At 47.3% G+C, this 11615-nt stretch overlaps 6 protein-coding genes across 6 annotated transcripts; 3 read left to right on the forward strand and 3 right to left on the reverse strand.

The window, feature by feature from the left end:
* Positions 1-1610: 1610 nt before the first annotated feature.
* F9C07_2286706 (kinase-like domain-containing protein) lies at positions 1611-3161 on the forward strand. Its single transcript, XM_041294430.2, has 3 exons — positions 1611-1954; positions 2028-2494; positions 2554-3161. Exons 1-3 carry the CDS (start codon positions 1679-1681, stop codon positions 2951-2953), a joined length of 1143 nt encoding a protein of 380 aa, XP_041148676.1. The 5' UTR covers positions 1611-1678; the 3' UTR covers positions 2954-3161.
* Positions 3162-4762: 1601 nt separating this feature from the next.
* Positions 4763-5386, forward strand: F9C07_11647 (uncharacterized protein; the record flags this gene model as incomplete). The annotated part of the gene is made up of 3 exons (XM_071507655.1): positions 4763-4810; positions 4842-4931; positions 5339-5386. 3 exons carry the CDS (start codon positions 4763-4765, stop codon positions 5384-5386), a joined length of 186 nt encoding a protein of 61 aa, XP_071368010.1.
* A 144-nt stretch (positions 5387-5530) lies between these two features.
* Positions 5531-6563, reverse strand: F9C07_2074714 (uncharacterized protein; the record flags this gene model as incomplete). The annotated part of the gene is made up of 4 exons (XM_041294442.1): positions 5531-5854; positions 5912-6042; positions 6097-6228; positions 6278-6563. The coding sequence occupies 4 exons, from the start codon at positions 6561-6563 to the stop codon at positions 5531-5533; spliced, it is 873 nt and encodes a 290-aa protein (XP_041148675.1).
* A 1056-nt stretch (positions 6564-7619) lies between these two features.
* On the forward strand, positions 7620-8115 carry F9C07_11645 (uncharacterized protein; the record flags this gene model as incomplete). Its single annotated transcript, XM_041287066.1, has 2 exons — positions 7620-7705; positions 7767-8115. The coding sequence occupies 2 exons, from the start codon at positions 7620-7622 to the stop codon at positions 8113-8115; spliced, it is 435 nt and encodes a 144-aa protein (XP_041148674.1).
* A 319-nt stretch (positions 8116-8434) lies between these two features.
* F9C07_11644 (uncharacterized protein) lies at positions 8435-9199 on the reverse strand (the record flags this gene model as incomplete). The annotated part of the gene is made up of 2 exons (XM_041294435.1): positions 8435-8682; positions 8749-9199. The coding sequence occupies 2 exons, from the start codon at positions 9197-9199 to the stop codon at positions 8435-8437; spliced, it is 699 nt and encodes a 232-aa protein (XP_041148673.1).
* A 1007-nt stretch (positions 9200-10206) lies between these two features.
* Positions 10207-10995, reverse strand: F9C07_11643 (uncharacterized protein; the record flags this gene model as incomplete). Its single annotated transcript, XM_041287061.1, has 1 exon — positions 10207-10995. One exon carries the CDS (start codon positions 10993-10995, stop codon positions 10207-10209), a length of 789 nt encoding a protein of 262 aa, XP_041148672.1.
* Between the last annotated feature and the right edge of the window lie 620 nt (positions 10996-11615).

The raw sequence follows: 11615 nt of genomic DNA on the forward strand, positions 1-11615 counted from the left end.
GAAGACGCTCTCCCAGGCTTGCTGGTTCAGCACAAACACGCCCTATTGTGCTCCGGCTGCTCAATACCAGAACGTTTAGAACTACAGTTTTACTTCTGGCTTGGCAGTATGGTAAGATAGTTAAGCACGAAATCAGGCAAACCATGATGAAGCATGATTTTATATTGAATATATTAGCATAGAGCCGTAGAGGTGTTAATGTATTGGTAACTCTGCAAAATATGAAGATATATAATAGAGATTACGAAGAGAACTCTAGTCTCTGTTAGTTGTGGCATGAAGCAATACAATTTTAAAAGTAACAAATGATGGTGTGATCTAGCTAGAATTTAAATGTGAAATGTACAACATCTAATTCAACTATTAGTCCTCATATACCGGCTAAAGTCTTTCACATTCCTAATTCCTCTTTGCAGTTGGGAGTACATCCTGGTCTAATATAAACAGATCACATCACACGCCTTGCCGCGTGTTAACACAGATTTGACTTTAATATCCATATACGTCCATAAATCTAAGCTTGACCGGCAAGACATGTCTCTGAATGAAATGCCGTTATAGCAATGATCGGCATTGGGTCTGAGGGCGTGTCTTCTAAGCGAAATGTTAATATCAACTATCACAATAAAAAAAAAGAAATCTCTTGCCAATCTGGCGGTCAAGATAAATTTCAAAGTTAGTCAACTTGGTGAAATTGTATTTTAGCATGCAGTATACTGAAACCCTTCTGAGGTATATAATGTGCATGTCCCTATTTCTGTAAAGTGATTGACCGCGAAATTCTGGTATCTTACTCCGTATACTGATCTGAAAATCTGTATCTTTCACTCAGCCAGTCCATGTTCCCGTCTCATGGGTAGCGTGCTAATGGGAACATCCTAATAAGATATTCAATTCCCCTTAATATAGGTCTTCGGTTCAGCAAAGAATCCCTCGATTAGTGGAAGATCAAGATGAGTATAGTAGTAGGTATACTATTTTGATCCCTAGTTCACGCCACATCTGCTGAATATATTCGAAATTATCCTTGAAAGATACCGGAGAGAATGAGACAGACAATATATCACTGATGCCGATAAATCGGGAGATCTGAGTTAGGGTTCCACCAAGTGGAGACCATGCGCTTATCGCATCTAGATTCATCAACAAAGACCTGACGATACAATTTGATATGCTTCGGACTATGACCGAGGTGGAATTTGGCCGATCACCTCCGTACTGAGCCCCGCCAGATCGGAGGATCTCGAAGGCTGAAGCCCAGAAATTAAACAAAAATCGGGACGGGTCCGGCAGTTCTCAGCCGATCTGCTGGTCTAGCCAAGACTTATGGATACAATGATCCACATAGACTAGGGCGGTTGATCCTGGGAGTTCCTGAAAAGACCCCAGAGGGTACTGTGGACGTGATGAATTGTAGCAACCGGTGCTGTGTTGAGAGAGGCCTTGAACCTTAAACGCTAAGCGAGGGTTTTTCTGAACCTGCCGTGCCACAGTGTGGATGCGACTACTATTGTACAAGATCGACACGGCTCGCCCGATTGAGATAAATACAGAAGACCCGTCGGATCGCGTGACCTCATGCCCTACGCAGTATTTATTAACCCTGCGGGGCCATGATTTGTCTCTAGACTACTTGTTGGAAAAATATTCTAGCTAGAATCGTACGCATAACGACACCATGCACACCGCAGACACTGTAGAAGCTGTCAAGGCCCCGGCCATCCAAGTGGTAGAAGAACGAAAACCTGATCCAGATCGTGCCATTCTCGAATCGCTTCGCCACACGGTATATGCCTGCTCTTCGGTCCAGCGAATACACGGGGGATTTTTGAATGCGACATACCGAGGATCCCTAATCAAACCACTGCAGAATGGGATGCGCACTGTAATCATCAAGCATAGCGAAGAGAAGGACAGCAAAGCCCCGCAATTGACGTTATCCCTAACTCGATGCGTACGTTCCATTCACAGATTTTATTACCCAAATTCCAGAGCGGAGTTACAATTAATGTGGCTTTCTTTTCTAGCTTACGGAACAGGCCATTCTCAGAGGACTCGGGAGTACCCCATCTCAACAAGTGCAGCATAAGCAGATAACGATCCAAGTTCCCCAAATATATCAATATCTTCCTGACGATCATACGCAAATCTTCGAAGACTTTTCCAAAAATGGCACACTGCATGAGTTCCTGACAGTGGGTGCTGGAGAGCGCATCACTGCATCGACCGCCGTGGCCCTGGGTGAGGCCCTGGGGAGCTGGCTGTCCCGCTTCCACGCCTGGTCGAAGACCCAGGTGGATACAGATTTGTGGAGCACCGTTGAACAGAACAGCAATGGTTTCGACAAAAATCTAAGAGACTTCCGAATTAATAAGCTTCTGGCAATCCAAGCGCAGTGCAAGTCGGAGCAACTAGGACACTACGCGGCGCTGATGCACTCACGAGAGTTTGGACGGAAGGACACGATAGTTCATGGTGACTTTTCAACCAGAAAGTGAGTTTCTGGCCGACCAGATATATAGCAATTGTTCGATGCTAACGGACGCCAAACAGCATCCTGATTCAAAACCCATCGTCCATTGACAAGGAGAAAAACACGTCCCTGGCAGTCATCGACTGGGAGGCATGCTGCTTGGGAGACTACACACGAGACCTGGCCGAAATAGTAGCTGACCTGTATATGCAAACCATTTTATATGGCTCCCAGATTGCACATTCGTTGATCCAGGGCTTCATCAGTGCCTATCCACCCCTTGACGAGGAAGCGGCCTATCGGACCGTGGCGCAAATTGGGGAGAACTTCTTTTACTGGAATGTATATGCCCCTACTTGTACAGACGAGCAGGAATCAGAATTGATGCAGCTCGGCACAGACCTGATTTGCAAGGGCGTAACAAGAGACCGTGAGGGGATCAAAACAACATTCTTTGAGTTCCTTTTCCGGTCTGCTTAGTTTTCCCTCTGGAGATAGTATTCATGGCAGAAGGACAAGGTCAACGCTTGAGGAGATGGATGAGAGGGGAGAGGTGTGATCGTTATCCATTAGGATAGTTGCCGATAGCTACACCTTGGCGTCGCTTAATCCAAGAAGTAGAAGAAGAAGGAGGAGGAGGAGAGGGAAAAAAAGAAGAAGAAGAAGAAGAAGAAGAAGAAGAGGAAGAGGAAGAAAAAGAAAATACAAAAACATACCACAGGAAGGGGTCACCTGACTACGACTTAACAACGACGATTCCACCTTAGGCGAAATTGGGACACACAATGCACGGAGTAGTAGTCAGGTGGACAAGAGTGTTTTATTGGTGTTTGGCTCTCAGCTCAGGCAAGGCTACAGCAAGGCGACAGGCAAGGCAGTACCTAAACTAGCATCCCAACGAACTCAGCCAGCGGCGTGGTCAGTGGCTAGCCAACGTAAAGAGCCTCAGTTTTGAAGGCCCTGCCTGCAACTGCAGACGATAAAAGACTGGCATACGCCATTCTCAGCAAGGTGGCTGTGTTGATGGATGAGCTACCTTATTGGCTGTCAGCCTTTGCCCAACTCATCCTTTCCTGCCTTCGATACATTAAATCCCGAAGCACAGGGTAGTTTAAGCAGAAAATAAAGGTTGGCTAAGTTTTGTCTATGTTGCTGCAACTCGTTTGTTCACTTTAGCAGGAAACTAACAGAGAATGTCATCCCAAGCGACCCCCCTTCCTCTCTGGGAGGCCCAGCGATCACCGGTAAAGAAGAGTAATCACTCCCCAGACCTCCTCTCGTAGGGCATCCAGCAAATAAGGCTCTAATTCTCTGTGAAGTTGAAGACTACCGAGCAGGGTATCCCAGATACATTGCACTTCTCTCATCTCATAGTCCACATTCCTATGCAGATCTTTCAACCGCCTTCGAGCTCGAGTCCTCCTGCTGAAGCAGGACAGGCTGTCGCTCCTGGAACATAAACTAGATAAGCTTGACCAGGAAGAATCCCGTGATTTATATCTTGGTCGCAGCCGGAACGATAAAAACTTAGAGCGAGTTACCACGCTAGCTGAGATTGATTCTTGTCTTATGGATTACGGTAACTACTCTGGTTTAATGATATCAAACTTGCCTAAGATCGTGACGTGGCTTCTTAGATAACTACCTTGAGCGGACACGCCGCACATTGGCACTTGGACCCCCATCCCAGAGAGAGACTCAGGCTCTACAGAATTGGCTGGATGGGACAGGCATGATAGCCAGGGAAGAGCGAGCTTACCTCTCGCACTCTCGAGATTTAGTCACTGTATCCCCAGCAGATGATACGGCCATGACGCACCTAGAAACATGGGTTGAAGACCAACTGATCCGCTATTATCGTGGTTTCAGAAAAGTACAACCCACACGCCCACTCATGGTGGCTGCCTTGCAGAAGGAAAAGTAACTAACTTGGCAATAGGGACGATATCATGATACCTCGATCGACGCAAACGTATATATCTATTCCGGGCCATTGATCAAACGAGTGGCGAAAGCATTACTTTTATTCGTGATCACGATGCTTCTTTTGGCGCCGGTTATTCTATGCAATGTCACGACTAGCGCCACACTTCGAGTGGTGATCATTATGACCTTCACCATATCACACCTCCTCATCCTTTCTATCCTGGCTAAGTCAAGGACCATAGAGCTTATCATTGCAGGGGCAACGTGAGTTTAGTTTCATTGCGTGTTTTATCCTTTTGCGGAGATCCCCTTGCATGCTGATTCTTCTAAGGTACGCGACGGTGTTGACAGTCTTCCTGTCGAATGGGTCGTGAGGATAATTTTTCCCGAAACATCTCACGTTATTGCCGGGTTCGTGTGTTTTTTATATTTATCATGTTAGATGTTATTTGCTGGATTGATTACGCGCCTGGTTCGTGATGAACAGAAGGAGGGCCCAATAGCAGAGCTTTGTTCTTCATACCCTATGGTCGTATGTACCAGCTTGCCCTACTTATTGGTATTACATTTCTTTCCCTTGTTCTTGCAGACAACTGCGTTGGCAATTACAGTGGGTTTATGTTTGTAGCAATCAAAGAAGCGGGCTGTTCAATCGATAAAATTTGATATTGCTCCCCGAAGTATGTATACCTCCACTGTCGGCTTATTCCCTTCGAATCAGAAACCTATTCACAACATCAGACCATGATAGGACATCCCTAGACTGTCCTTCAAACACAGTTCTCTTTAGAGAATAGCGGCTGTTTATCTTCTCATGTAGCGAGTACCTATGGTCTAATGTAAATTGAGGGATATGAATATACTGTGACAATGAACAGCTTGAAAGTAGGTCAAGCACTAAAAACTATACCTCTTCGCTTTATGCTGGGGATATGGTAGTCGAGGCGCGACCTTGATGTCATTGGCATCTTGGTCGAGTGGGAATGAGACTTTATACAACATATTTTCTTAGTTACATGCTACCCCTGGCCTCTAACAGCCTCAGTAAACTCTACAATTATTGACAGTGAGACTCCTACTGCCTTTACCTCGCCCATAGGTGGATGAAAGCGCCACTTCTCCGATTCTAATCTACTGTGGTGGGCCTGATAACCAAACAGTCTCAGAATCAGGCTCGGGGTCATCATCCGGTAGTGCGTGCTTGTCAGCCCATTCAACAATCTTGTCAAACTTGCGGCACTTGTGCTCCGTACTAAAGTCAGGATACAGACCCCAGGGATGGACCCAGTTATATGTGACTATACCGACATCGGCTTGGCACATCAGGACCTGTCGTAACATATCGATACAGTGGTCGACGTGAGCGCGAAGTACAGGTTCCGAGTCAGTAAAAGGCTTGGGTCTGTTCTCTGGGCGGTGGTAGTAGTCTTTGTAGGTATACTGGCGTATCAAATTCTGTCACTTGTCAACATTTATAGATCCATGTAAAGCTAGAGGTTGACCTCAACATACCAAGCAGTGCATGTGGTGGAAAACCTCAATGCCAGTATAGTACTGCCCCCCTTGTTCCTTTGGGTACTTGGCGGCTATACGCGACTTTTGGATACGATCTATAACATTGCCATCAACTCCGGAATTGTTCGCTGGCTATGTCAGCTTTGTATGGTTAACAAAAGGAGATGACTAAGGAAGCTCACTGTGTATAAGGACCTCCCATGCTTCATCGAGCTCCTTATTTGGCGTGCCCTTGTAGACATTTTGATGTTCCAGGGCACCCTGAAACCTAACGTATTCATATTCGATCGCTCTGGGGTCATCAAACAACGGAGCTATTATTGTCAGCCTTGGCCATCATTCATGATATGAGATACCACCTACAGTAGTAAGATGTTTTCGCGGCACATTCGGATTCTGAACACTGATGCTCATAGCGGTGGGACACGAGCAGTATAACAATAATACTTAGAAGTAGTATAGTGTTAACTGCAGCTACGACCTTCCCCCCCGCCCTTGCCCAAAAAGAAGAGCGAAAAGGCGTTTTGCGGACACGCCCTAGCAAACCCATATTGTCTTCCTGGTCTTCGGCACCATCGGAGCTTTGTGAAAACCTCTTCTCGTCGGAGGCTAGAGGATCATAGGCCGCCTCTTTAGTCTGAAATGACATTCTTGCGATGAGTAGAGTGCACGACTCAATGTTGCAACTGGAAGCTATGGAAATGAAGGAAGAGCCTGCTGAAAACACAGTCTTGTGCAAACCAAGCTCCCAATTGCTTTTAGTTTATCCCACTGATTGAGTATAGGGTCCTTCGATCTCTCTTGCTACCTTTACCCCTCTTTTGCGAGAACCACATCCTAGAGACGCGTAATCATGCAGCTTCTTCATGTAAGACATATTGCGTACTAGAAGTATAGTATTGCAAATATGTGGTAGTGAAAGATGTCTGCCTACACTGCCCTACCCTTGCTAGATGAGGAGTGGGACGCTTACTACATGCAGGAGTAAAGATGGAACTTGATTGGAGCGATGATGATCAAGAAAAAGTAAGCACTAACTAATGATGCAATGTAACCCTAGGCGGGATTGTCTGGGCCACGGTCCGAACCTGATTGTCAGGTTAATCTGCAGTGCCTCGACCCTATGGGCCCGGTGCAGTAAACCTATGCTTGCGCCATGCAATGCTTACATGGCGATCACACACTTCACCAGACCAAGATCTATCGCCTTTCGCTCACCGGCCTTTTACAAGGGTATTGGATTTCATCAAGCCAGTAGTCATACTTCGTGGTTCCGATTGGTATATGATCGACACATAAGACCGAGGCGATGTTGCTATAGCTTACGCAACAGCATCAGGAGGGGGGTCTCTAAAGCCTTCTCCTCAACAGGCTTTGTCTTGCTCCAACCGCTGTAGTATATGCAACATGCCAGTAAAGGCAAGTAGGTGAGGGCCTTTCTCAATTATTTACGGAAATCGCGGTACCCGGACCAGTTCCTAGTGATATCCATTCAAGGCAGGAGGCCTATCGACAGCCACACATTACGAATCCAAGCCTGTGGGAGCAAATAAATCCCTCACCATCTTTACCATACGTTTATCGGCAGGAAGAAGTTTAAGAACCCATCTATCCGCCAGCCAGTTTCATTATTATCCAAACAAGCAAGACATAATATTATCATCCATCCTCCTTCCAAGCTTGAAACTCAGACTGCTGCTCCAAGATGCGTTTCACTGCAGCTTCACTAGTGACTCTCGGGCTACTTGCCTCTGCTCTGGCTTTTCCGGCCCCGGCCAACTCTCTTGGAGTGTAAGCTAGCTATCTTGTCATCGTGAAGCAGGAACGAGCACTGGTAACTAATATTGGGTAGTCGTGAGCCATCCAAGGAGAAATACGATGTCTACGATGTTCCCGACAAGCGGTCCAAGGAGAAGTACGATGTCTACGACGCCGTCGACAAGCGGTCCAAAGAGAAGTATGATGTTTATGACGTCCTCGACAAGCGGTCCAAGGAGAAATACGATGTCTACGATGTTTCCGACAAGCGGTCTAAAGAGAAGTACGATGTCTACGACGTCGTCGACAAGCGGTCCAAAGAGAAGTATGATGTTTATGACGTCCCTGACAAGCGGTCCAAGGAGAAGTACGATGTGTACGACGTCCCCGATAAGCGGTCCAAAGAGAAGTATGACGTTTATGATGTCCCCGAGGAAGAGTAAAGAACTCGGAACTCTTTTATGACAGTGGAGAGAGCTTGTTCTCCTGATGTGCCTTTATCTCATCCTTTGTTGTCATGTCGATCTGTAGTAGCCTCGGAATGAAATATGAACAATACTTTATCAATGAACCGAATCCCAGCACAAGCCTGAGTTACTCCGAATAGCTTTGATCGATTCACCTAATAATCCATGACGCGTACGTTTAAAAGGACAAGTACACCTCCACAATTGTATGAGAACAGTACGCGAAGGTAGCGAATAATGAAAGAATAAACCACCATCATCAAACCCAGTACATACATACAATGTGTCCAAGCTTTCAATTCCCGATCTCCCGTATCATAAAGTACGCTCCATATTCACCAGCACCTCCATATTGCGAGTCATCCTGAATGACTCGATCCACCTCCTCAAACCCTAAACGCGCATACACCCCACGACCAGCCTTATACGACATGGTAACAGTCGGCAAGCCGATCGATTCCGCCGCCCTAACACCAGCAGCAACAAGCGCCGTCGCAATTCCTTTCCCCTTATTCCTAGGATGAACCGCCAGATAGTCAAGCTCTATAGTAACAATCAGCCAACTCAACAAGTTCCCTAACAAGAACTATCCTCACCCCGCCAACTTACTCATATACGGCCTCTGCACCAGTATACGACGCATAACCTCATCATTCGAATCATCGATCGAATCCATATCACTTCTCCCACCCCACCACGCCGACTCCGCCAATGCCTGGAATCGTGTTTTCTCCTCGTCGCTCACGTCCGGAATCTGCGCCTCCCCCCACTGCGGAGTCCCATCTTCTGCAACAACGTGCGTTTCCGGTAAAATCCACCGCGCGTATCCGACTAACTCGCGCGTGATGGGATCGACAGCCTTCAGGTGACGAGTGTTGTGACGGGAGCTTAGCAGGCTCCTGGGGTACCGCTTTGCGCATTGGGAGATTAGATAGTCCAGTGTGATTTCCTTGGGCCATAGAAGGATCCATGTTGGGTCTTCCCAGAAGGCTGACATGTTATTGTCGGCTAAGGCGGGGGCGTCGGCGATACTGCATCGTTCGGTTTTCCAGGGTGTCATGGTTATGCGCGTTGGTTGGGGTTGAGTTGGATATATGGTGGTGAAGAGAATTCTTTCTGAGGGATTGGATTATTTAAGTTAAACCAGTCAAGTGAGGTTCGGGATAAATGGCTCATGATCGACGTAGCCCTAAATAGTAGGAGTACGTACACCCTTGTTCTCTCTAGTCCAATCGGTCGGGAAACAAAAAAAGGGTCTCAAAGACGCGATTGCAGGGATTCGTGTAGTCAGCAGAGGGGAAGCAGTAGAGGACGGACCTATCGATCAACTAGGAACCACTCCGATTGTATGTTAAATTGGCTTTCGGGGCACTTTCTGATGTCCCTCGCATAGTACTATCTATAACACTTCTGGCAAGAAGGGCTTTGAAGCACACAAGCTTATTTATCAAGACTCTAATGCATATGACCACAGGGTTTTATGTCCGCCCCACATTTTCAACGCCAATAATGCCAACGATATCTGCGTGGTTGAAGCCATGCTACCTTGAAAATCAGGAACAATCACTGCCCTGGTACATTAGCCGTTGGCAAAAAATTCTTTTGTTTCAAGTTTGAGCTATCGGCGTTTCGAGATCCATCAGACCGGAAGGTTAACAAGTTCCTATTTCATGAACATATCCCTCTATCATAGGATACATAATCTACTATGTCATTTAATTACGCAGAGTTTGCCAATTGGTCCAAAGTGGTTGGGCCTGTGTTAGAACAAGTAGCTGTCTTTCATAATAAACATATTGATTCCCTGACCTATAGATCCAGAAACTATAAACTATTATATAAACCAACTATAGCACAGAACCCATCCAAACCTGGCACATTACATTACCCCACACACTGGGACATAAATTAGATGATTACAGAACGTGGTTGATACATGAATGGTGGTCATCATAAGTCACACTCAGTCTTTTACCAATCCAAAATTGCGAAGTATATCTTTGGCGGATTGTCTTGCTCGGCCTCTGTTGGCTTGTCGATATACTCGATATGATTCGAATCAGAAGCTTAGAAGTACTTCCTGTTCCTGGCCGTCGACGTGCTAGTCGAGGATGAGGCCGACGAAGTCTCAGTGGCGGTGCTAGAGGGGGATGCAGAGCTAGAAGTACCACCGCCAGTGCTAGTGGAGTTCAGGGTTGCGACCAGAGGACCGACGTTAACCTTCTGGCCACAAGGGCCGGAGGGCGCAGTCACGCACTTGTTGAAATAGGTACCCAGCTGGCCGGTCTGATTACCGGTCTTGAGGATCTGGTCTGGAGTATAGGCGGGGATCAAAGAGGTGCTGTTCGAGGGGAAGAAGGTGGAGTTCGTCTCAGTACCGAGGTAGGCGGCTTGGGCGCTGTGCTGGGCAGCCAGACGAGCTAGGAGGAAGGCGACCTCAGGAGACTGGGTGTAGGCGGCCAGGCCGATGAGGCCACCGGCAACGGTCTGCTCGACCTGCAGGGCGTTCTTGAGGAAGCTGTTGGCGTCCTGAGATTGCGGGATGGTGATGTTGCAACGAGGAGTGGTGAAGTTGGAGAGGTCGTTGCCAACCTGCTGCACGGCCCGGATGCCCAGACGGTTCTCACGGGTGATGCCCTTGAAGTTGGGTTCGTAGTTTGCCTGGGAGGCGTTGGTGGCATTGTTCAGGAAGGTCTGGTTGAGGGATTGAGACGACCAGAACCGTTCGGACAGATGCTGGAGAGCCCAGGCGAACTGAAGGGTCTGGACATCACCAGACTTGGGCGAGCAGTCGGAGCTCTGGGCGAGAGCAGCTCCGGCCAGAAGGAGGCTGCTCAAAGCAGAGAAGATACGCATGATTATGTGATTTATAGTTCCAGCCGAGCGGTCCTATGGATACAAATTTGTTGCACAGGGACGCAGTAGATGTATGTATAATGTGTTAAGCCAAACACGCAAGCACAAAATTTATTATATCTTCAGGGTAGAGGGACGTGAGAAAATCCCTTCAGCCACTCTTATAGATTCACACAGCCGACGTAGATCTGGAATCACTGACCTATCAATGTAACCATATGATGAAATGGCCTATTTTGGGCTGCCCCAGGCTCCACACCCAAGAGGCGCAGAAGTTTATCGCCGTCCTTTGCATCACGACATCCAGACAATCCTTGTTGGAAGACTGTTCCGCCGCTAATAGCCAACGCCCACCATGAATTGACTTTGCAAGATGAAGTCTTTTTGCTAAACGAGCCGCCACGGTTCATGGTTCGGCGGCCGGGACTGACGCGGCATCGCCGGTCTTACGGCAGTGAAAGGTTATGTCAGGATGAATTCAGTGGCACCAGTGATATCATTAAAGGAGAGTTTTCACTAGGCTCCAGCGATAGAGGCGGCGGTATCCGCATAGCTCCGGTCTTGCAGCTGTTGTGCGGTGATCGACTGTTTGGAGTCGCGGATCCTATCGGAATTAAAGT

Source organism: Aspergillus flavus, chromosome 6, assembly GCF_009017415.1.
Source record: "Aspergillus flavus chromosome 6, complete sequence".
NCBI lineage: Eukaryota > Fungi > Ascomycota > Eurotiomycetes > Eurotiales > Aspergillaceae > Aspergillus > Aspergillus flavus.